Source organism: Brienomyrus brachyistius, chromosome 5 (assembly GCF_023856365.1).
Source record: "Brienomyrus brachyistius isolate T26 chromosome 5, BBRACH_0.4, whole genome shotgun sequence".
Taxonomy (NCBI): Eukaryota; Metazoa; Chordata; class Actinopteri; order Osteoglossiformes; family Mormyridae; genus Brienomyrus; species Brienomyrus brachyistius.
Window position 1 is genome coordinate 6,354,636 of NC_064537.1, and position 25,311 is coordinate 6,379,946.

At 43.6% G+C, this 25,311-nt stretch overlaps 1 protein-coding gene and 1 gene segment (V, D, J or C); one reads left to right on the top strand and one right to left on the bottom strand.

The window, feature by feature from the left end:
* The window catches only part of LOC125741967 (golgin subfamily A member 6-like protein 22), a 66,820-nt gene extending 54,280 nt beyond the window's left edge, over positions 1-12,540 (bottom strand). The window contains exon 1 of one of the 3 annotated variants that reach the window (XM_049013559.1): positions 12,471-12,540. Coding sequence is in view for 1 of the 3 variants with exons in the window: in XM_049013557.1 (XP_048869514.1) it covers positions 11,889-12,122 (234 nt within the window). In the remaining 2 variants the exon portion in view is untranslated. Of the gene's footprint in view, positions 1-11,888; positions 12,142-12,335; positions 12,426-12,470 lie in introns of those variants that run through there. The other 2 variants (XM_049013560.1, XM_049013557.1) reach the window with 2 other exon arrangements.
* Positions 1-25,311, top strand: part of LOC125741974 (Ig heavy chain V region 6.96-like) — a 70,209-nt gene that overhangs the window by 27,774 nt on the left and 17,124 nt on the right.

The window sequence follows — 25,311 nt, forward strand, 5'->3', positions numbered from 1 at the left end:
AATTGTTATGCCGAATGTTATGCTCCTCCAAACTCAATTGTGAATCGCCGTGAGTCTGTTAATGTGAGACTTAAATGGGATTCATTAATAACCAGTATCGCTCAATAACCTGGGTTAGAAGGCTGGTCCAGCGAGCTGCGTCAGCAGGTAATGTAAATGCTCGGTAGCGAAGCTCCCCTCACGGCCGATGAGAGAGAGTCTCGCGATATTTCAGGCGAGTTTGAGGTTTCAGAGCGTAGTAGCCAGATCGCACAGAGGCAGGTACTATTGTTGAGCACTGAATGACGGAGGCTGAAGTTGTGTAAAAGACATGCATTTATTCCTACAACTAACATAAGACAGACATTACACCTAACAAACAATAAACATGAAATTACGGAATACACACAATGTAATCATGAAAATGCAATGCCCAGATTTAAAATGAGTAACCTAAAAAGGGAAAAACTGTTCTGCAAAGCAAGCAGTTTATGGAAACACGACCCTAAAGCAATATAGTAGGTGAATAGGACAGTTTAGCTTGTTAGAAATGAAAGGAAGTTAGTTTATTTGGCTGCAGGAAAGGGGGGGGGGGCTCTTGGCAGTTGCTTGCAGTGGCTGATGAGCTGATGGGTGATGGCACTCAGGGAGGCGCGGTGTTTGCAGCGGTTGTTGGAGTGGAGCCCCTCTGATTCTCTCTCCTGGTGAATCTTGGGCTTGGTTGCAGTTCTCTGTCCAGCTGGGCCTTCACTGGCAGGCTTCAGGAGGGCTTCTTGTTGGCTTCTCTTCTCTTGGGCTGATGTTCTCTGCCTCTCTTTGGGCTGATGGTATTTTGTTTTCTCCTCCCTTCTGTTTCTCCTCTCCTGGCTTTGTTCGGAGGTGCCAGGTTTTATAGTGTAAAGTTCGTGAATAGGAGTGACCAGGAATTCCACTCCTGGACCAATGGCTGACCATCCATTTGGCGGGCTTTCAGAAGGGGGTCTCTATCAGTCCTTTTGAGATTTATGACCAGACTGATTTCCCTTGTATTGATGATTTTCGTTAGGCTGGTGTAACTTTTGATATATTCACTTTCGTGGTGACCACTGACCAGATTTGTAAACTGAAGTGATTTTCCATCGGTTTGATACCAAACATGCCGTACCAGCCTAGCGGTTCACACCGAATACCATCTGTAATGATTAATTAATGATTACTTATATTATGTCATTATGTTATATTACTCACACCAGTACCTGGTCCAGGTGGTCTAGGTTGCACCTCAATCAGAGGTTACCCTTTATACAGACATTATATGATATATTCTCATTCCAACAACACATCTCACCCTTAGGCATGGTAGAATACAAAGATCAGATAAGGGCTGCTGAGGAATGTGGAAAAGAAAAGGGGGACGAAGGTTTGTCAGTCAAGGAAAAAGAATCTGTGAAAGTTAGGACACATTACAAACATAACCTATCTGTATATTGAGACTAGTAGTCATGAGTAAATAAGTATACAGATATACAACAGCCAGACTTAAAAGAAACTTTCTTTAGGGTGTTGGGTGAGTGGTATGTAAGGCAGGATGTCTGGGGAGGGGGTTGTGTGCCAAGTCGAGGGACCCCTGTCCTTGAGGTCCACTCTGCTGTCTGTAGGTCGTTAAAACTTTGAGCAATAAAAGTTGGAGTGCTGGCCTCCCTTGTTATCTGTGTGTGTTTAAGTGTGTCTGTGTGTGGGGTCACGAACCCCCTTTGAGGCCTTGGCCAACGTGTGCCTCTCGTACCAGGGTAGGCCTTGTCTCAGGCCATCTGGAATTTAAGCTTTGTGATATGTGCATGTGTGATCCTACAGGGGCTTCAAGCATGCTGAGGCAATCCAGGACGATCATCAGCAGAAGATGACCCTGGGGTTAGAGTGGGGGGAGGGATTTTATATTCCCTGGCCTGCTCGTCGTCATGTGAATGATAAGAGCATCTGTCTTTTTCGTTTTTAAAAGAAGCAAACTTATTATTAAGCTACATCCAGAAAAGACGCTACACACTGAATACAGTACAGCTGCAGGCTGCACACGACATCTGCTCCTAACGGGACAGTGTGAAACAATGAGGCGAAGCTGCAGTGATATTTCATTTTGCGTCGCCCCAGTTCGTTTGATATGGGCATTTTAACGCTACTGTTTCGATGAGTGATTAGGTCACGCTGACGTTTCTCTGCAGTCCCTCACAAACTTTGTGTCACGTAGACTTCTGCGTCACATGGAAAATGTTGTACTGACACATTTTGACTTGAAAAGATGCTGGGCAGTTTACGTCGTGATACCGCACCAAGGTTGAATCCTTATAATAGTAATGGGTGGAGTGGGGACCCTGTAATGCACCTTCGTCCCCAAAAGCATGTGATTGGTCAAATGAGGTCTGCAAATTTCTCATAATGGCTGCACTGTTAATGATTCATAATAATGATGCAGCTAATACGCTACATCATGGCCATGTGGTTTCGGCTGATGTCAGAACGTAAAGCCCCTCCCACTGGACTAGTCAGGAAAGATGAAAACCTAAAGACTCAGATTTAGGAGCACAGGATTGAGGGTGGGATAGGAGCAGCCGCAGCAGAATTGGCATCTCACCGGGACGGCTTTTTCCGGAAGCTGGGCGCTCTCCTCCAGACGCTTGCTTCTCACATGGCTGCTGTCTGTGCACACTGAACAATCCATGTGGCAATTTGCTCAGACTTTTTATTTTCATCCAAGACTGTTACAGAATCCTATTTTAAAAACAGATTTTAAAAGCAATTGTCAACTGTTGCAGCTGCAAGAATTCCTAAAACAAATGTGCCATGTCTTTTATAGTATCAGTAAAGAATGCAAATTCTTTATGATTCACTCTCTGAAATGCTTAGTTACTTCTGGAAGTGCAGAGAGACTCCCTGGGTGGGCTGCTGGTCTGTTTTAGGGTTCATCCATTTGGATATCAATTCAGTTCTATAGATTATCTATTACAAAGCACACAAGCATAGCCAACAACAATCCTGGGCTCCATGAATTTACTTATTTATGGAGGTTAGGTGACAAAGAGAAGAAGTTGCAGAAGCCCTCAACTGCACAAGACAAATCTAGCTGAGCTTCTTCATGAGATTTTTAGTCAGAACGAACTCCAGGCTGTACCCTTCAAATCCTAGTCCTACACCTCCTTCAAACTGACCAAACCTCAATGTAGCTCCTCCTTCAAACTGGCCAAACCCCAATGTCGCTCCTCCTTCAAACTGGACAAACCCCAGTGTCGCTCCTCCTTCAAACTGGCCAAACCCCAGTGTCGCTCCTCCTTCAAACTGGACAAGCCCCAGTGTCGCTCCTCCTTCAAACTGGACAAGCCCCAGTGTCGCTCCTCCTTCAAACTGGACAAGCCCCAGTGTCGCTCCTCCTTCAAACTGGACAAGCCCCAGTGTCGCTCCTCCTTCAAACTGGACAAGCCCCAGTGTCGCTCCTCCTTCAAACTGGACAAACCCCAGTGTCGCTCCTCCTTCAAACTGGACAAACCCCAGTGTCGCTCCTCCTTCAAACTGGACAAACCCCAGTGTCGCTCCTCCTTCAAACTGGACAAACCCCAGTGTAGCTCCCCCTTCAAACTGGTCAAACCCCAGTGTAGCTCCTCATTCAAACTGGCCAAATCCCAGTACAGCACCTCTTCCAAAGTAACCAAAGTACAGTACCCCGGCTCTGTTTGTGAAATATTGTGGTGAGTCCGCATTTCTGCAGTCAGTGTACCGTTCTAGCTTTGCTGTATCTGGTTTAAATAAAAATGTAAATGAAACGGTCTTGAGCCTTTCGGATGTGGCTCTGAAGGGATCTGAGCTACCATGTTTGCTCCTGTTGCTGCACAGCATGTTTCAAAAGCCAGCAAATTTGTTTCTGTAACACAGTGACATTTGTTTCATGGCCATGACAGGTCCTTCTCCCAGATTTAATCACAGGAGCCTGGCTCTAAATCACCCCGCAAAATCCTTTTGTCGGGCTTGTTTTAGGGCTCAGCCACACCCCATGTCCCTTCATCTGCTATTGTTTGAGACAAAAATCATCATTTAAATCTGAAGTTATTCAGGATGCAACGCATCACTGATTTTCTGAGCGTTCATCACAAAATCTCCATTCATTTTCAGCACTCCAAAGGTCTGGACACCTTTGAAACAGGATGTTTCTCTGGTAGTCGGAAGTATGTGTTGAGTGTAGAGCCGTCCTGTTGTTCAGCTGCTCTCCGTTTGCATCCGATGGTGCAGCCTATAGACTCGACGACTACAGAACATTGGGAAAACAACACTGACAGCCTGCATACCTGCTGGTGGTGGCTGCCCCAGGGAGACCCTGATTGGTCAGAAAGCCTGGCTCAGTTTGCCTTTCAAAGGAGGCACAAGGTGTGGACATTCTCGCTGGAGCTGACGGCTGATTGACAGATAGCGGCGGAGGTCCCTGGGGCTTGTTCTGAGTCGTCACTGGCAGGCAGTGACAGCACAGCTGTGCTTGTGTGGATGGTGCTGGGAATCCATAAATGGACTGCAAGCTCTTCTGCAAGTTACTGGCCCACAGCCAAAGGAGCCGTCTCCCTGTAACTGTAGTGGGTAGGGACTGGTGAATACGGACGGGCAGACAGATGGATATTTTTATTATTAGTGCTCTTAAAGGTGTGATTATGAGCTTTTTCAAATAGAAAAAGAGCATCTTTCATTAGCATACTGGGGCCAGAAGACAGGAAGCTGCTCGGCTTCCCAGCAGGACGGCCGCTGAGCGTGAATAACGGTGGCTGTTTAAAGGCTGTCCTGTAACTCACTCTATTCGGTTAACAGAAATGTTCAGGACACCATGTCCTAAAATGTAATAAGCTTGCTCCCCTGCAAATGTTTGGCTTATTACCAAGGTTCGGAAAAACATCATTAAAATAACTCTCAGTAAAGCTGAAAGTAGACAAACTGGTGGTATTATGGTAAATGAGTCAACCGAAGCTGGAAACAAAGGCAATGTAAAAATGGCAGGTGATAGATTTTTAGCTTTTCGAAGCCGTGTGGAAAGAACATTTAACCCGCATTTTATCTCTGCTGTACACCGACTCCACGCTCTGTCTCCATCCCTACCTAACCTCTGACACCAGCATTTCTCTCAGGGCATTTTGATGTTTTGTTGACCAAAGTGGGAATGTTTTGAGGGTGCTGGAATAGTGGTGGCTGATTTTCTGCTTATTTACGTGACTGTGGAGGCCATGCGGTCGAGTCCATTTCAGACCACATCATTAACACATCATTGATGTGTTAACAAACATAGTTAGGACTGATGACTCAACTTTGAAGACAAGTTCATCAAATTCTGATAGATCTTCTTATTTCTAGGCTACTAGTAGCATAAGGAAAGTGCATTCCTATAGTTACCTATCCACGGTGATATGACTTTCAGACTAAGGTCTTTACAGCACACATTGGAACAGGGCACCGAATCTTAATGAGGTTCTCCTCGTCTAATGAGCTGTGGCTAAGATCACATCCTTCTGCAGGCAGGATTATCTCCTTAGGTTATTCGGTTTTGGAGCATATGATGTGGCCTTGAGCAATAACAGTATGCTGGCTTTAGACGGCTCCTATTGACTTACGGGGAGAGTACCATTCCATCAAGGAAAGGGGACAGAGGGTCATTACACACTCAGGTAGGTAATAGGGTTTTTCAGAAGCTTTACACATTTCTTGGAATTGTACGACAATTTCGAAAGACTTTGAAGTTGAGAAGCTAACAAATTGCGGGAAGATGTTCTGATATTCAGTTGAAAAGGCAGCAAACATGGGTCACTGAATCCTTCTATGCAGCCCAGTGACTGTTACGTAATGGATAAAAGGGGAACATTGCCAGTTGTTCCAGGTTTTCTTTTGTTTACTACCATATTACACCTAGAATTTTGCTGCTGTAGGTTTCTGTAATGTAGGAAGGCCAGTTTAACCAAAGAACCAGCCGCCAGGTGATGGGTCACAGCAAGGAGGGGTATGGGGTTGGGTGTCAGTGTTTGGGTACATTTAATAGAGGTGAGATAGGAATATAACAATGAAAAGATACAAACATCAGGATTTTATAGGGCATATTTAGGGATTTGCAATCAAATTTTCCAGCATTTTACAAAAATACCCAGAGGATGACATTCAGCGCCAGTACTGGCAGCAAACAGCCATTCAGCCCCAGTGTCCTGCCTTCCGAGTCAGACGGCCATGCTTATCACTTTTGTTACTGATTCGTGGTAGCAGGAATGATGTTCGCTTGTGTGTGTGTCACCCAGTCATGGTTTGCCTTCATTACCGTATCCCCAGCAAACTTTTTCTGTGCTGTAATTTCCTGCAGTGATTACAGTCCGCGCTACACTACATACTAATGAAGCGTAATGCTTCAGAGTGTGAAAACATACTTCACTCGCTCTGCTCCGTCACTCCTAAGGTGGACCAGGTGAATTTTCTTTATTGAAAGCCAACTGTGGTATAGAATGAGGTCATTTTAGACCTGATTTTTAAAATGTCCTTGCAGTGTGATGTATATAGGTTCCAATGCCTGCAGATAGCAAATTTGGATCATTTGATGCAAACCGAAGCCTGCGTTTGATGGCAGCCGTATTCTGCTATTCCTGTTAGACCTGTGCTTTTAAGTTCCCCTTGGAAACAGCCATCAGCTTACAATGAATGTGCCATAATGATGCGGACTGCTGGGTCACTTTCTGAGCTGAAATAGCCAGGATGGGGGCAAACTTTCTCAAGGAAAGTTCCTCCAGGGATGGCAGACTGAGCTCCAGTGGATCAGGAAGGGCTCACAAGCTGGGCTTTAATCCCCTGGTGAAGCTGGTGGCGGATGTGATCTTGGCATGGCGAGCCAGAGTTGGAGTGACAGCGAGCCCTATGCCTGCCAAGTTTCCTTTTTACATCCCATCATAACGTGGAAACCAACCCCTCCCGACTGCAGCTTGGCCAACCAATCAGAGGCTCCAATTACTTGTGAAGGATTTCTTTTCACTACTTCTGCAAAGAAGTCTGACATCACTAAGAATCGCAGATGACCTTGGCGTGCAAACGTGGCTCTCACCATGCTTAAATCTGCAGGCCTGCTCTTCGTTGAATAAAAGATGTGAGTCGTCACTTCTACTCCTCTTTCGTCATCCTCATGGATCTTTCCATCACCCTTATTTCTGACTCTCTCCTGTTCCATCTTCATTTTAGAGAATGCTGCCACAATACCTAATGGTGAAACACGCAAATTGGTGAGATGAATAAAAAATTCTGGAAGAGAACACCTGGGATTGGGTTTGATATTATTCTGAAAATATGACACTTTCAAAATACACAGTAGCAGTTCTAACTAATTATAGTTTTTGGTAACACTTTATTTGAGGGGGCACAAATAATATAGTATTATGCTATTACTGATGTATTAATTAACCACAATATACATCTCAGTTACACAAGGATCTCATGTTTGTTCATCGTTAATGAATAAGACAAGTGAAATACTGATCTGATGTTTGCATCATTAATATATCGTGAGGCATCTCAAGCTGTTACTATATTTGTTACTGTGTTTGTTCTGTAACCCTTTGTGAGCTACTTACTAATTACTGAAGGTGAAATGCACAATATATGCTCATCTGTTCATCATAAAAAATCATGATGCATCATTTATCTAAAGCAGTGACTATATTTGTCCATGATTTGTACTTCAGTAGTAACTGACTTACTTCTAAGTAATTTGTGGCCGACTGTCTTTGGGGAGGTGGCCATAACCTTATAAGAGTGTCATATTCCATTCCTGTTGGGTTTCTTATTAAACGTTAAATAAAGAGCAAATGAATCACAGTTAATACAATCTTTAATTTACGGGCAGGTTTTACTTTACTGACAGCTTACACATGCCTCACTGTTATGCCTTCGTTTGCACACGTCACGACCCAGTTTAGACCGGAAACCCGAACTGGACTGTGCATGAGTAGATAAGTATCATTTCCGCTCACTACTTCTTCACGGCGGCTGGGCGATTTCACAAATTGATTTATTGCAGTTTATTTAAACATAGGTTGTACTTTGCACTTATTTGAATTATTGTGTATATATGTGTTTTTAGGAGGTGGTGCAGTGGTTAGCTCTTTTGCCTCACATCTCTGGGACCTGGGTTCGAGTCTCCACCGGGGTCACATGGTGTGTGAGTGTGCCCTGCGATGGGCTGATTGGCCGAGGGGTTATCTCCATATACCATACATTGCCGATAGGGGGCCATATGGTTTGGGTGATAAGGGTTGCCGTTAAACTTTAATAGAATAAAAATACATTACATGTATTTATTTGTGTTATTTTTAATTACGTTTTCAAGGAATAATAAAACATATGGCAGGATGAATGCAAGCTAGTGCATACACGTCCAGCGGGGCCCGTCCGGCCGCAGGCATGGGCTGTTAGGAGTAGGCACAAGCGCCACAGCGTATTTTAAAAGAATGTGGGGATCTGAACGGGCTGGTAGGAGTAGTTGCACGGCACTGGTAATTACACCATATTGGCAACCACTTGAGCCAGGTCATATGACCTACCAGGAAGTTATAAAAGGCTGCCAAGATGGACTCTCATTCTCTTGCTGCTGTGTTTTACAACTGGACATGGGATGGGTTCTTCTTCCCTGTGGGTAAGGAAAAGAGGAGAGGGTTTGTTTGAGAACTTGAATGTTTAATTTTAATTTTACCAGGGTGACTGCTAGCAGCATGTAACTCTTCATGGAGGACGCGGAGGTGACTGGAATTTTATCATTTGACGTGATCCCCTACGGGCTGCTGGACTACAGACATTGAGGCTCTGGTAACTTGGGTTATACTGTGGGATTTAAAAGGGTCTATGTTTCTTTGTTGATTGTTTCTTTGTACCTGTAGGATTGGAACGCTTCCTTTTGGTGTTGCTGTGCTGCGAGGGCATTATGCATTCCTGCAAAGGACCAGAGTAGCTGCTGTTTTAGGCTTATTTGATAGGCTTTTGGTTTTCTTTTTAGTGCCCTGGTTGTTGCTATGGGCTAAGTTGTAACTAATTTTAGTATTGTATTTTGGGCGGTGGACATCGGCCGCTACCCTCCCCTTATGTTTGTACATGGGATCTTTCTGTACAAGGTCGGATCCACACAGGCTTTTGCTCTCTGCTGTTGGGGTGCCACACTGAGCGGACACTGTACTGTTGTGTGTAGTGTTTGTCGTGTTGCATGCTGTGGTTTTGCTCTTTTCTTTGTCACCAGGGGCCTCCTGAGCTGAGAGCTGCGCGTGCCGATCTGACCTTACTATCTGGAGGATAGTCAGCCGCCCCCCAACCCTACCCCCCCAGCAACCTTCTTTGTCTAATAGTTTTTAGATATTTGTAATAAAGTGGATTGGGTTTTATTTTTACATGCCTCTTTGTTATTATCCTTTGCGGGGAGGGTTCGAACTTAGCCACGTTACAGAAGGAACATTAGCAGTTCCTCCTGCCCTTACCAGGAGGTGGCGTAGTCAGAGCAGTGTGGGTATTCTGTGCTTTGGGCACCACAAGAAAGCACCGAAATGTTTTAAAGAAAAACTTTAGCGTTATTTTAAAAGAAAACAATCAAGGAAATAAACCTGTTAATTCTTGTTTAAATAAATTAACGCAAGAGAGTCGGCTCTTTAAAGAAAATACTGTGTGGCTCTATGAGCATGCGCTACATGAGAGCGAGCCAGAGAGGAGAGCGCATGCGCTCATTAACCGCGTTATTTCTTGATTATTGAAATGCTTCGAGCGTTTTACTTTATTATTCACATTGGCAGAAAAGTGCTTCATTACTTAAAAAACGTTATGGTTATAGGGGTTTATTTGAAATAACAGGCGCTCCGCTGGTGTCGCCATTTTGAAACGGGCTGGCCACTACGGTCTATCATTTGACCGCATTGTTCAAACAGACCTGCCGATTATGGCCGAGCTCTGGGACTCGGTCATTTAGCCTTTTGGCCTATTAAAGTTTGCTGTTAAAATGCTTTCTTCAACCTAACACTGGTAAATACCGCTAAAGTTTTTCTTCTTATTCTTTAAGCATGTTGATTAAATGTAACGAGTTGAAGTGCTTTCTTTTAAAACGACGTGCTGTATGTTGGTTTCACTTGTGCTTGTTTAAACTCGGCATTTGCTCTTTTGCTTCTTTCGGGCATGTTTGTACTTGTTTAAATTCCGCCTGCTTTTCTTTTAAAATAACGCTAAAGTTCTATAAAACATTTTGGTGCTTTTAAAATACGCCGTGGCGCTTGTGCCGCCTACTAACACTACATGGCTGCGGCCGGACGGGTCCCCGCTGGACGTGTATCTTACATTCGTCCCGTTTGTTTTATTCCTTAAACGTAATTAAAAATACAATATGAATACATGTAATGTATTTTCATTCTATTAAAGTTCAAAGGCAAGGGGCCATACTTTATTAAGTACGCACGAAAGGGGAAGGGGTCTAAAAATTTGACCGAATTTTGCGTGCGTATGCTGGGGGGGGGGGGTGAACCAATTTGAGAAATTTCAAATGTAAGCGTTTCGTTCCCGATACCTGACCTGCTGGATTGCATTCCATACGTGCATATAACTCAAAATGCAACATGAGATTTTTAAGACGATCGGACTGTTTAAACAATATCTCATAAATTATCTAAAAAAAATACAGGTTGGCAATGCACCACGGACCTCCGAAATATCTGGTTTAGAAGGTGCTATAACATTATGGAAATGGCGACCCATTTAGTTTTATTTGAAAGTGATTTTATTACGGTAAATCTCATGACATCCCATCTCATTTGTTATCCCTAAAGTTAACAGGAACGTTTGTAGTTCCAAAAAGCAGTGCATAAGTCGACTGACGATCGCCCGTGCGTACGTACGCGGGGGGGTCAACTACCCAGCGCACGTGTGCTTACGGGGGATGGGGGTTACAAAAATCGGTAAAATGTGCGTACGTACTAAAAGTATGGCCCCAACCCTTATCACCCAAACCATATGCCCCCCTATCGGCAACACGTGTAATAGACTTTTGGAATATTCCTGACACCTACTCACATTCAAATGAAAACACCTGTCTCTTCTTCGTTTTTAATGCTTTATTTACAAGAATTTACATATTTAAATAGAACTTTGACTATCAGTACTATGTTCTCATCCACTATTGGCATATTCATCTTGCATCATCTCCTCCATTGCCTTGCCTTGTACTCCTCCATTGCCTTATACTCCTCCTCAATTGCCTTATTCTCCTCCTCCATTGCCTTTCTCTCCTCCTCCTCCCTTGCCTTGTACGCCTCCTCCATTGCCTTGTTCTCCTCCTCCATTGCCTTTCTCTCCTCCTCCTCCCTTGCCTTGTACTCCTTCACCATTGCCTTGTACGCCTCCTCCATTGCCTTGTTCTCCTCCTCCATTGCCTTTCTCTCCTCCTCCTCCCTTGCCTTGTACTCCTTCACCATTGCCTTGTTCTCCTCCATTGCCTTGCTCTCCTCCTCCTCCCTTGCCTTGTACTCCTTCACCATTGCCTTGTACTCCTCCTCCATTGCCTTGCTCTCCTCCTCCTCCATTGCCTTGCTCTCCTCCTCCTCCCTTGCCTTGTACTCCTTCACCATTGCCTTGCACTCCTCCATTGCCTTGCTGTCCTCCTCCTCCCTTGCCTTGTACTCCTTCACTATTGCCTTATACTCCTTCACCATTGCCTTGTACTCTTTCACTGTTGCCTTGTACTCCTTCTCCATTGCCTTGCACTCCTCCTCCATTGCCTTGCACTCCTCCTCCATTGCCTTGCACTCCTCCATTGCCTTGCACTCCTCCTCCTCCCTTGCTTTGTACTCCTTAACCATTGCCTCCTCCACCACCACTGCTTGGCTGTCCACCACCACTGCCTGGCTCTCCTCCTCCACCACCACTGCCTGGCTCTCCTCCTCCACCACCACTGCCTGGCTCTCCTCCTCCTCCTCCACCACTGCCGGGCTCTCCTCCTCCTCCCTTGCCTTGTACTCCTCCTCCATTGCCTTGTACTCCTCCTCCATTGCCTTTCTCTCCTCCTCCTCCCTTGCCTTGTACTCCTTCACCATTGCCTTGTACTCTTCCTCCATTGCCTTGTTCTCCTCCTCCATTGCCTTGTTCTCCTCCTCCATTGCCTTGCTCTCCTCCTCCATTGCCTTGCACTCCTCCACCAATCCCTTGCACTCCTCCTCTATTGCCTTGTACTCCTCCTCTATTGCCTTGTACTCCTCCATTATTGCCTTGCACTCCTCCACCAATCCCTTGCACTCCTCCTCCATTGCCTTGTACTCCTCCTTCATTGCCTTGCACTCCACCACCACTGCCTGGCTCTCCTCCTCCTCCACCTCTGACTGGCTCTCCTCCTCCACCACCCTTGCCTGGCTCTCCTCCTCCACCACCCTTGCCTGACTCTCCTCTTCCACCACCCTTGCCTGGCTCTCCTCTTCCTCCACCCTTGCCTGGCTCTCCTCCTCCACCACCCTTGCCTGGCTCTCCTCTTCCACCACCCTTGCCTGGCTCTCCTCTTCCTCCACCCTTGCCTGGCTCTCCTCCTCCACCACCATTGCCTGGCTCTTCACCACCATTGCCTTTTTTCCTTTCCCTTTTTTTGAAAAAAACTTCTTTATCCAGGATATCTTTTTTTTCCCTCCATTTTCCTTCCTTTCTTTAGCTTCCCCAGCATCGTTTGGTACCGCTGGCAGCCTAAAGCAGTTCAGAGTAAAACACTTCATTTTGAGATGTGTCTCGCTCGATGTCTGATTTGTTTTGAAGTGGTATTAGTGCCTACAGCTCAGTTTATACCTTCAGAATGATAACATCAGAGTTGTCACGGTAACATTCTGTTCTAGAATTCTATTTGAAAAACAACTATAGGTGCCATATTTGGTCAGTGGTTCATTTTTTTTAATTCTTTGCATTTTTAATATGCTTTATTCAGCTCATATTCTACAGCATATATTGTATGAATTTCCATATTTATCTTAATTAGGTTACGCGCAGATAATATTCTGTACTTGCAAACAATGCAGAAACCTACCAAACATTGCCGGGCCGTTCCTGTGCTCACAGAGCGTAGTGAGCTTTACTTTACTCAGGAAGAGGACAGGCTCACATTTTCTGACCGTGGCCATGCCTTGTGAAAGGTGCTGAACTTAGTGATGAGACAGTTAATACCGAGATTCTGGAGATCGCCTCCTCAAAGTGAGGCCCAGCGACTTCAAGCTGGGAATCAGGGCTTGCTAAGTTTATGCAATATCACGTGACCGATGACTTCCGATTCATCCTGAGGTGTAAGAGGCTTTGAATCCTGTTGGCTCTTCAAAACTTTTATATGAGTGAGATGATTCTGATTAGCAATGGTAGTGGGGGCCAGTTTAACCAAGGAACCAGCCGTCAGGTGATGGGTCACAGCAAGGAGGGGTATGAAGTTGGGTATCAGTGTTTGGGTACATTTAGTGGAGGTGAGATAAAACATTTGGTAAGGTTTAGCACCGTCTGTAATGTCCCTGCATTGTAGACAGAGCTTTCTGGATAGATTCTGGACACACACACCCCTGTATTGGACAAATGAAATCAGATAATTGATGGATTGCAGTGTTTTTCATGTTTTCATGAGTGGAAGTGAACTTTTACAGAACTGAGTATTTGATTAAAATCCATTTTTGATTAATCTCATTGCCTGTAATTTTGCCCCTTATTTTGAGTTGTTTTAAATGCTGCACTGTTCTGTTGCAAATGGTAGGTCCCTCTGAATCCCATCTTCGCTTTTCTCCACCTCATGTTATTCACAGGTATCTGACTCTTGAATCTGGCTGAAATGATCCCAGTCGATTTTCCAAACTCCGCCTTTTCTATTTGGCCGAATGCACAGCCTGGATCCAAACTGCCTTCCTTCCCAGTTGGACTAACAGTTGGCTCCACCTGACACTTTATACCATTTAAACCTCAGCTGATCACAGAACTTATTGCAGGATGTGCGTTTATTCCTCTCCATGTGTAGTGGGGCTGCCTTGCCTAACCCCTATAGTAAGGAGAAGGTCATAAACTTGTGGTCTTATGTTTTATTAATTCTGAAATGGGTAAGAAATGAGCAGCAGGACAATATAGAGCTAAAAGGTGCGATTTTTCTAGCACTGCGATGTAATCCAAGGAGAAAGGCAGCACTGACTTGCTGAATGTAATTTCTGTGGCAAAAAGATGGTGATATTGATGGCAAGCGGTCTTTTTATGAAACTCAAATGTAACTCTGTCAAAGTACAATTTTACCAGGGTCCCTGAATTCGCTTGAGACGCTCTGTTAAAATAACCCCCCAGAAGACAGAATGAAGCTGTAATTCATACAGGTGGCAAAACTAAAATGTCTCTTGGTAATTTCATCAGGGCGGTGATGGAATTACAAATGTGCATGTTTTCGGCGAGTGATGGATGAGGTGATATGAAACATGCAGTTGTCTGTAATCGCTGCAGCTTCGGGGAAAAGACTAGCATCCCTTTAAAATTCATTACATTAGGATGGCAGGCAGAGGTCACTGCAGTTTGGACGTGCCAGGAACAGAGGAATAAAGCCAAGTAGAATGTATGGAACTTGCAGTCTGTAATATGTCATAGAGTAAGGCATAACTAAACGCACTGCTGAGCGTAGAGGATTTCAGTAGTATAATGCTAATCCCTACTATATACACGCCATATACGATACACATTTTATATACATTTTATTATGTATACATATTTTATATACAGCTCTGGAAACAAGAGACCGCATGTTAGAAAGGCTCTTGTAGCTTTAAGGAACACCGGTAAGTGCAAAGGACTGTGGGCGCATGCGTGACGAGAGCGCGCGGGAGAGCCTGCAGGAATAGGCAGCACGTCGGCGAGCTGCAGTTTATGTGTAGTTAGTTTAGTTGTTCCTGGCAGTAAATAGAGTCACTGACTAATGTAAGTACTAAGTTTATTGATTATGAGTGATAAGTGACGCTGTACTAATTTAGTTTACTTAATTGCGCGGCTAGGTTAACGTGACCTAGCTTGCGTACTGTTATAATTATCGCTGACGAGTGTTCCGTTGTATACCTCGGAAAAATATTTGCGTTTATTTCCCGCCCAATCATTCCCTCTAATACGAATTGCTGCTAATGTAATGTATTGTTGTGGGTATAGCCCAACTGTTAAGGCGATATGGTAAAATTATGCATTATGTTAGTGTATTATGGTAATAACCATTGTAAGCACTGTGGTAATTTGTTTTTCCTGTTTATTTGTTATAGAACCATACATAAATACAAACCTACTTACCAACCCACTTCGTCTGAGTGTGCATCCAACTGACCTCTAATAAGATAAGCCAGGGTACAACTAATTGCTCCCCCCTCCTGATTGAGAACATGTATCTGGTGAAATACGGTTAGCAGCCCCCCCCCCCCCCGAATCATGTTTATCCTGAATCGTGACTGATATCCCACAGCGAGTACTACCCTCCTGCAGCAACCCCTTACAGTTTCCCAGGGGAGTGTGGCCCCCCTTTCCCTCACCGCATCAAATTTTTCAGTTTCACTCATTTCTCAGTTTATGGATTAGGGGTATGAGCCCGTGTAAAATACACATTTTTTTTTGCAAACTCCAGCCTGGCTCTTCCCTGCTTCTCATTGATGAAGGGCTTCTTCCTTGCTTAATGGGTCTTCACCACTGCTTCTAGGACAGTGATTCCCAACCGGGGGTACGCGTACCCCTAGTGGTACGCGAGCACATTACAGGGGGTACGTGGAAAAAATTTTTATATTTAATTTCCCTGATGATGGGTAAATATTATCAGCCATTCCATTAGCTGTGCCCTGGTATAGAAAGAAAATCTATCTGGGATGTGTTGCTTAATGAATAACAAACCCAGCTTTTATCAATGAAAAGAGCAAAAAAAGACATAAACAACAACTACATGACGGAAAGACTAGAGCAGGGCTGTGCATCTGCACGACGCTCCGCTACCGACAGAGGGCATGAGAGAAAGTACAAGACAGACAAAAGTCACTGACGGGTCAAAGCAGCCACAGTCAAATATGGATAAATGGCTGAAACGTCCCGTTGCTCTGGATCCAGGAGAGGGTTCAGCAGACCCCAAGACACGCAAAATAGAAACCAAACGTAAACCTAGGCAGTACAATGACAATTATATTTTCTTCGGGTTCACTTCTACGTCTGCGGACCTGCCACAGCCTCAGTGCTTCTTTTGCGGGGAAATCCTAGCAAATAGCGCAATGAAGCCGGCCCATTTACAACGACATCAGAGCACCAAACACTCGGGAAGTATCGGTAAAACAGAGGCTTTTTACAAACGAAAGTTATCGGAATTTAGGTCAGGTCAGACTGTAATGATGAAAGCTACGTCTGTATCAAGCAAAGCACTGGAGGCATCATACGCCGTATCCCTGCTTGTGGCTAAGTCAAAAAAGCCACACTCAATTGTCGAAGAGCTCATTCTCCCTGCAGCTAGTGTTATGGCTGAAATTATGATTGACAAGAAAGCAGCTGACACACTAAAAAAAGTCCCCCTGTCGAACAACACTGTGTCCCGTCGGATCAACAATATGTCAGTTAATATTATTGGACAAGTGGTGAAGAAAATAAAACAAGCCGGTCAGTTCGCTTTGCAGCTGGATGAAATGACAGATGTGAGTGGAGATGCTCAGCTCCTGGCTTTCGTTCGTTACAAAGATGTGTCGGACATAAATGAGCATATTTTATTTTGTAAAAAGCTGCCAGGAAAGACAACCGGAGGAGAAATGTTCCAGGTTATAGACAGCTTTTTCAAAGAACATGATCTGCAGTGGAATACATGCAGCCACGTCTGTACTGATGGTGCGGCTGCGATGACGGGAAGCGGGAAGGGACTGTTCGGACACATCAAAAAGGTAAACAACGACATTAAATGGATGCACTGTATTATTCATCGTGAAGCACTCGCTAGTAAGAGGGTTTGTCCTGATTTATGTGCTGTTATGGATGATGCTGTGAAGATGATAAACTTCATCCAATCCCGACCACTGAATCATAGACTGTTTGAAACTCTCTGTCATGAGAATGGCGCAGAGCACGAACAGCTATTGCTCCACACAGACGTGCGCTGGCTTTCACGCGGAAAAACGCTCCTGAGACTCTATGAGCTTCGCAATGAAGTTTTTATGTTCCTCAAGGAGCATCTGCATCCTCTTGCTGTGGTGTTTGAGGATGCAAACTGGGTGGCACGCCTTGCATATCTCGTTGATGTGTTTACCTAACTTAACGAGCTCAACCAATCACTTCAGGGGAAGGAGTCACACATCCTTAAAATGTATGACAGAGTGAAAGGATTCACTAAGAAGCTCGAACTATGGGAGAGGAAATGTGATGAGGGAGATGTGAGCCGTTTCCCACTACTTGATGCCCATCTTGCCACCACTGATGTTGCCCGGGGTCCAGTGGTCAAACTGGTGAAAGCACATCTGTCCAAACTCAGCATGTATTTTAGCCAGTATTTTCAGGACATTGAAAAAAATTCAGAAAGACTGGACTGGGTGAGGGACCCATTCATTGTGAGTGAGAGCAGCAGCAACCTTCATGCAAGGCTGCAGGAGCATCTCATGGATTTGTCATCTGACCGTGGGCTGAAAATAGCATTTGCTGAGAAGACATTGACTGAGGTTTGCATGTTCTCCCCATGTCGTCGTGGGGTTTCCTCCGGGTACTCCGGTTTCCCCCCACAGTCCAAAAACATGCTGGGGCTAATTGGAGTTGCTGAATTGCCCGTAGGTGTGTGTGTGTGAGTGGATGGTGTGTGAGTGTGCCCTGCGATGGGCTGGCCCCCCATCCTGGGTTGTTCCCTGCCTCGTGCCCATTGATTCTGGGATAGGCTCCGGACCCCCCGCGACCCAATAGGATAAGCGGTTTGGAAAATGGATGGATGGATGGACATTGACTGAGTTTTGGTGTGATGTGGAGAAGGAATATCCTGAACTGGGAAAACATGCACTGTTTGAACTTTTACCTTTTGGTTCTACCTATATGTGTGAGGTGACCTTCTCAGCTTTGACACACATCAAAACCAAGCAGAGGAATAGACTGGATGTGGAGAACAGCCTGGTAACAGCTGTTTCCACACTGCCCCCAGATCTATCAGAGCTTATCAAAGATAAGCAAGCTCAGGTGTCTCATTAAACTAAACTAAGTTGAATGATGAAAACAAAGTAAAACTGATATGGTTATTTATTTTAGTGTTTTGCTCCTGATGTTCTAAGTTTAAATGTCTGTTTAAAGGGGACTCATTCAGCTTTTGTTATAACAAAGGGAGGTTTCTTTACTTTTTTTTAAATTTAGTATTTATTTTCAGATTTATCATTCACTTTCGTGGCAACATATATATTTATGTTAAATTTAAACTGAAAAGAATAAAATGCCCAATAATTAAATGTTCAAGTTATGGAGATTTAATAAAATGTTTTAAATTTGATAATCAGTTGTACGTTCTACTTTTATTGAATCATCAACACATTTGACAAAGGGGGTACTTGTGGTATGAGAAAATCTCTCAGGGGGTACACAATTCAAAAAAGGTTGGGAAACACTGTTCTAGGAGCCTGTCCTACCAGTACACTTCACACTTAATGTTTTCTATTCCTTTTGAAGGTCACTTGAGGTCATCCTCCGATTTGTTAGACACTGACGGATAAGTTGATGGTCATCTGTGGCATTAGAAGGTTACTTCTGCCCACTACCTGGCTGGTTTTTGATTTTTCCCAGTGTCTCCTGCTTCTTCACCCTGTTCTTGTGTACTGCAGTCTTAGAAACTCATGAGCATGGAAGCAGCCTGCCTCACAGTGTAGCCTTCTGCCAGCAGAACCAGGATTAAACCAGAATTTAACAATGCAGATTTTAAAAAAGTATATAGAGTGGTCTCTTAATGTTTTACAGAGCTGTGTATTGTTTATATGTATTTATTTTATGTTATAGCTGCATGTTTGAACCTGAGACCAGTTTTGAAATGCAATCTGTTTCAGAATACTACATTCACACCCCCAATGCCTTCATATCCCAAATACTGCATCATGAAAGGTGAAAATTGGTAGGTTTATGCTGGTGAAATAATGAAGATAGATGCTGCTGCTTTTAAATCATTCACAAGGTTGTTTATTGAAATGGTTTATTGAAAGGCATCTAACAATTTGAAACACATATGGAGATATAATAGACATTCGCCTCAGAATTATATTTCTGGTATGTAATTTTATCTTTAAAGTGACCTTATTAAATTTGTTCCCCGAAGTAATAATTTCATCCCACACCCTGAGGGCTTTTGCACGCTGGTTATATGTGCTGTTAGTATGCTAACAGCATTTTCTACCCAGGGAGTCTGATCGAAAACCAAAATCAAGCTGCTGCTGTGAGCTCCTGCTGAGCACCCTGCTTGGAGGCATGTAGACTCGACGGACGCTACGGAGTGTTCCAGTGACCGCCCACTAATACATATCTGCATCATATATGTGGGAATGATGAGATTCCTCCCATTGTTCAGCTTAATCTTAATCATTAACAATTGTTTGTTTATAAGTAAATGAATTTTCTCTCTGTGTTCTTCCTATCACGTTCCCTTGGGGTGTATCGTATTACATTTTTAAATGTTTTAATGACATATAGTTTTAGGAACATCAGCACCTGCACTGTAGTATTCAATTTATTTTATATAGCGCCTTTTAATAAAGAAAGCCAGAAGACAATGGAGGAGAGGAACCAAAAGCTCCCAAGTAAGGAGAAAAAAAACCTCTGGGGGTCCAAGATCAACTGTCTGCCGAACCCCCCTGGGAAAACTAACATTACCGAAAACAGAAAAGAGTGGACATGCTTGTGAAAAGAGAGATTTATGCTGGGATTAAGAATGAAGACAAAGTCCATCAATGAGTCCATTCTCCACGTTGGGCTGTGCCAGGTGGCACTGAAGGCTGCACCCACGGTGATATATTTGGTATGACCCATTCGTGATGTCACCCCTCCATGGGACTGACCCAGGACTCCAGCTCAGATGCTGCCCACTTCGGGCTCCACCCAGACATGTGGGAAGGCAGAGAGTATGGATGGTCAGAACATGTGTTAACACATAAACGGACAAGCATAGTAGATAAAAATGACATGTACAGCAGCACCAGCAGCCATAGTTATGGTGCGGTAGGTCGTGGGCAAGATAAACTGAAGTAATGGGTCTTAAAGGCCGAGAATGAATCGGCATCCCGAACATAGGCTGGTAAACCATTCCACAAGTATCACTCCTACAGTAGTTTGTAAATCTTCCGGAACATCAGCACCTGCACTGTAGTATCACTCCTCCTGTCCTTTAATACTACAAAGGGCATTTCATACTCCACCCCTGTGCAAATGAGTCCCTGTTTCCTTCCTCCCTCCTCATTTAAACAGCACATTGTTGATTCTCTTTAAACCCTCAGTAGTTCCTAAGGAACACGGTGAAGAGCAGCTCACAGCAGATCATCTTCAGCACCGACCATGATCTCTGTGTCTCTGCTGCTGCTGGCAGCTGCATCCTGTGAGTCTCTGTGTTTCTTCAAAAAGAACAAAGATCAACAGAACAACAGAAGAGTGAATAAAGAACCAGCAGTGATGTATGTTAATGATATTGTCTGTTTCACACTCATATGTACTTTGCTTTCTTCTTGATTACAGGTGTTCACTGTAATGTTCAACTCTCACAGCCAGGATCTATGACAGTGAGACCAGGAGAGTCTCTGACCATCTCCTGTAAAGTCTCTGGTTATTCACTGACTGACAGCAGCTATGCTACACTCTGGATCCGACAGCCTGTGGGGAAAGAGCTGGAGTGGGTTTGTGGTATATGGTCTGGTGGAAACACTTATTTCAAGGATTCACTTAAGAATAAATTCACCATCTCCAGAGACACCTCCAGCAGCACAGTGTCCTTACAGGGGAGGAGCCTGCAGACTGAAGACACAGCTGTGTACTACTGTGCACGACAATCACAGCGAGAGAATGTAATGGGAGAGTGATACAAAAACTGATTCATAAGAGATGAGACACGATAATACTAGTAATTGACTTTCCGTCATTTTACCCACAAATTTATTTTTTTTACATGTTTATACTGTATTACTTTATGTCATCTGCCACTTGTGTTGAATTTCTCTTCTTTCTAAACACTTCCACTTTGCAATAATACCACATACAGCTGACTGTGGAGTATCTAGCAGGGAAGAAATTCACAGCCTGACTTATTACAAAGTTGGCATCCTGTGACAGTATCACGCCTGAATTCACTGAGCTCTTCAGAACATCCCATTCCTTCCCAGAAGTTTGTAAACCTGACTGTATGACTAAGCGCTTGATGTTATACAGCTGTGGCAATGAGCCTGAAGAAAAGACCTGAATTCAGTGATTAAGACGACTGTCTCAATACGTCCATATAGTGTGTGTCAAATCCTCCATAACAGCAGATACTATTAATCAGTAATCTGCCCTATAATAATGAAAATGATGCTGATGTAAGGCTCTGCTCCCCCCGCTACCCTGAATTGGACAAGAGGCTACAGAAAGTGGATGGATGGATTTATGTTCATGTATAATATAATTTATCTATAAAAAGACTTACATTTGACAATGATTTTTAATGACTGAGGATTCAAACGTTTTGAGGCTCCCTGACATTTGACTTTTCATTTCTTTTTAAAGTAATGAGTTTACAGGGTGTGTGAGTCTGAACACTTCTGATGAAGCTACACCCAAGCGGCCAGGACAGGACAACTTAATAACTATGTTTATTGTGAGGGATACTCGGACAGGAAGACACGGATCCAGGAATGCAAGCGTTTTATTGGCGAGATCAGATCGGTGGTACAGGTAGGGAAAAGCAAAGATCATGGTCGGTAATGGAGAGCGGGGGTCGAAAACCAGGAAATCTGTCCTACGAGAAGGCACGGGACAGGACCACACAGGGGAGCGGGAACGGGACGTGCCGGTCTTGGCAGGGGAGTCAGGTCAGGAGCGGTTCTGGGGAAGGAAAGGGGAGCAGGTAAGGAGAACACACCAGGCAGACAGAACATGCGCGGGAACCGGGGAAGACAATAGACAAAGAATCGCTCAGTGTGGCACAAAGACATTCGCCTCAGTACTTCACGTGTGCTGGGGTAAGTTGGTTTCTTTTGTTAATCAGCTGTAACACAGCAACACCCGGTAGGTCCTGCCTGAGTGGGCGTGTCATTTATAGTTTTACAAAATCTTTGCTAAAATCATGACTTTTTTAAAACCTAGACTCAATGTGTATAGAGCCACTCAGCTTACTGTAAATGCCAGGATAAAAAGCCTTAAGATGATGAGAAAAAGAAATTAATTTTGAAAAGTGTTTAATATAATTCCTGTGGTCTATAGAACGGGTTATCCTAGGATTTGGGTTGATACTTTTCTGTAACAAAAAATTCAGATGGGCTGAGAAAAAAAATAAGATGAAGTGTGTGGAATCGCCTGTGGCCTGTGGAAACAGAACGATTATAATCATCAACCTACAAACAATCACTGCAGTTCCAGCAGGAACCACAAGATGTCCTCAGTGTGACAGTAAATGTAGGCAGCAGAGGGACACAAATATCAGACTGAGACCCATTTTAGATAGACTGTAGCAACTGTGTTAAATTTTTTAATGTTAAATTGTGTTTAAAATGTGTAAATTGTGTAATATAGTTGTTATAATTTTAAATATGAATTGCTTCATACTTATATTCCATTTTATTCTGTTAAAAACGGATTAACTGATTTGGTAAAAGAATATAAGAAAACATTTCAACTCTACACAACACACAATAACACAAATTAATTTAATAAAATCTCTTCCCTTTTGCTGTAGCAGCTGTACTGCTTTATAAACTGCTGTTGTGAATCATGCCAAAATGTTGTAATATGGTTCTTATAGTTATTATGAATTCCCTACAAAACCTCTTCAAACAACAAATCTTTATTCGAAACAATAAATTCTTCATTAAAATTCTAAAAGCATATAATGTTGAATCATTGACCATGAAATCCAGCACTACAACGTGTTAACATGAACATAGAGGTATGAATGTAAATAGTTGAACTCTTACAGTATATTTTATTCTATTAAAAACATAGTAAATGACTTGGTAAAAATGTGAGAAAATAATATTTTTACTTTGCACAACACATAATAAAAAAAGTAATAAAATACATGTTATTACCTATTAATGCATTTCATGACATTTAGAAATTTAGGATGAGGTCATAGTGAAATTGGTTTTACTACAAAAATTGAGCGATTATCACTTTTGGAGTGCATTGTCCAAAGATAATGTTTGTATAGTAAGTCTCTGCAGAGCAAATTAATCATGTGATGATTTCCCCCCCAAACCACCCCACGCCCATCAGAGGAGGATCCTGTACAAACCTGCCACAGCTTTTAAAGGAGCCAGTGTCAGTGTGTGACAGAGAGCAGCAGTCACTGGGACTCAGTGTGTACTTTACCTCAGTGCTCCTCCCTCTGTCCTGCAGCCATGAAGCTCCTACCAGCCCTGCTCACCCTCACAGCACTGGCTCTCTCAGGTCCCTGTCTCTCTCCTCTCTGTCTCTCTTTCTCTCTGCATCTTTCTTTGTGCTCATCTAAAAGTTTGCTTTACCTCTTTATTTACAGGTGCGAAGGCTCAGATTGTACTGACTGAGTCTGAACCAGCAGTGAAGAGACCAGGAGAATCACACAGACTGACATGTACAACCTCTGGGTTCACAATCAGTAGCAACTGGATGAGCTGGATCAGACAGGCTCCTGGGAAGGGACTGGAGTGGATCGCTGCCCATGCTAGTGGTAGCACTTACTACTCCCAGTCCTTTCAGGGCAGATTCACCATCTCTGGAGACAACAGCAGGAACCAGGTGTATTTAGAGATGAACAGCCTGAAAGCTGAAGACACGGCTGTGTACTACTGTGCCAGAGAGTCACAGTGGTGGGGGCTGTGGGGAAGCCGTACAAATACTACTTCCTCAAACATGTATTTCAAATATTGCAAATCTTTTGACACACTTTAGGAAAGAACAGGATGGCCAGTGACAGCTGTCGGCCAAACAGGAAAACAGGCAGAACAGATCAAGGCAGAGACTGACCCCGACACATGATGGAGAAAAATGAGAGAGATTAAGTTTTCACACCCATTGTAACAGGCCAGTCTCTTTTAGTTTTTTTAATGGAACTAAATAATGAAGGAACATCATGACAAGTAAATCGTAAGAAATCATAAGAAATAAACCAGCTGGTTTACTGGTTAAATTACGTAACTGTATTGACCCAAGGGAGGAATTCATGAAAACTTCGCTTAAATGTACATACAAAAAAAACATGAGATTGCTCTGCTGGGTAACAGAACTATTTTATTAAAAAATAAAAATATGTAATGCATATTTTATATAGTGTTTTGAATACATAGGAAGCTTTATAATGGAATTTTACTGGTATAGTTTTATTAACATTTCATGTATTATCCAATGTGCTATTATTTCTTTTTCTTTGAGAAGGCAGGATCAGAGAGCCCCTTGAGCTGTCAGATAAGCGCATTGTGCAGGGGCTGAATGGTGAAATCACTCTATTGACCTGGGGATTTGAACTATCAGCCTTCCGATCTCAAACCGCTGATTCACACACCTCCCCCAATGCTGTCTGTGCAGGTGGAAAGTCTGGGTGTGTTTGTGTTTAAACAGTGTTGCTTATGAATCAAAGCACAAGTGTATTAATATTTCCAGTCTGACATCACTAGTGATGCCCACAGCAGCTCTACTCCTGTGTCCCGTTTAGCCGCCTCAGCTTGGTGCCTCACAGTCGGCGGCTCCAGGCCTCTCAGCACTGAGCACTCAGAGGCTCCCCTGCTGATGAGCAAAGGGCTGGCAGGCAGAAGACCTGCCATGTGGGTGTGTGCAGGTTGGCTGTGACCTTCTGCCTCTGTCTGTGCATCTTGTCGATAAACTCTTAGGTCACTCAGGGTACAAGGCTGGGGGCACTATGGACAGGATGCCAGTTAATCAAAATAAATAAATATAAATAAATGCTAAAAGTATAATGAATGTAGGTGGATATGAGCAGCTGTACAGCCATGAAGTCCATCAGAACGTGTCTCCATATGATCTCCATCTGAGGCCCCACACTGACTTTGACCAGCTGTGTTTGTGCTTTTCTTGCTCACAACCAAATTCCCCAGAGATTCAATATTTCAGTAGGATGTATGAAAGCAACTGTGATGTCATCAGCTACAGAGTAACTGAGGGCTCTCTTCTGTCAGAATG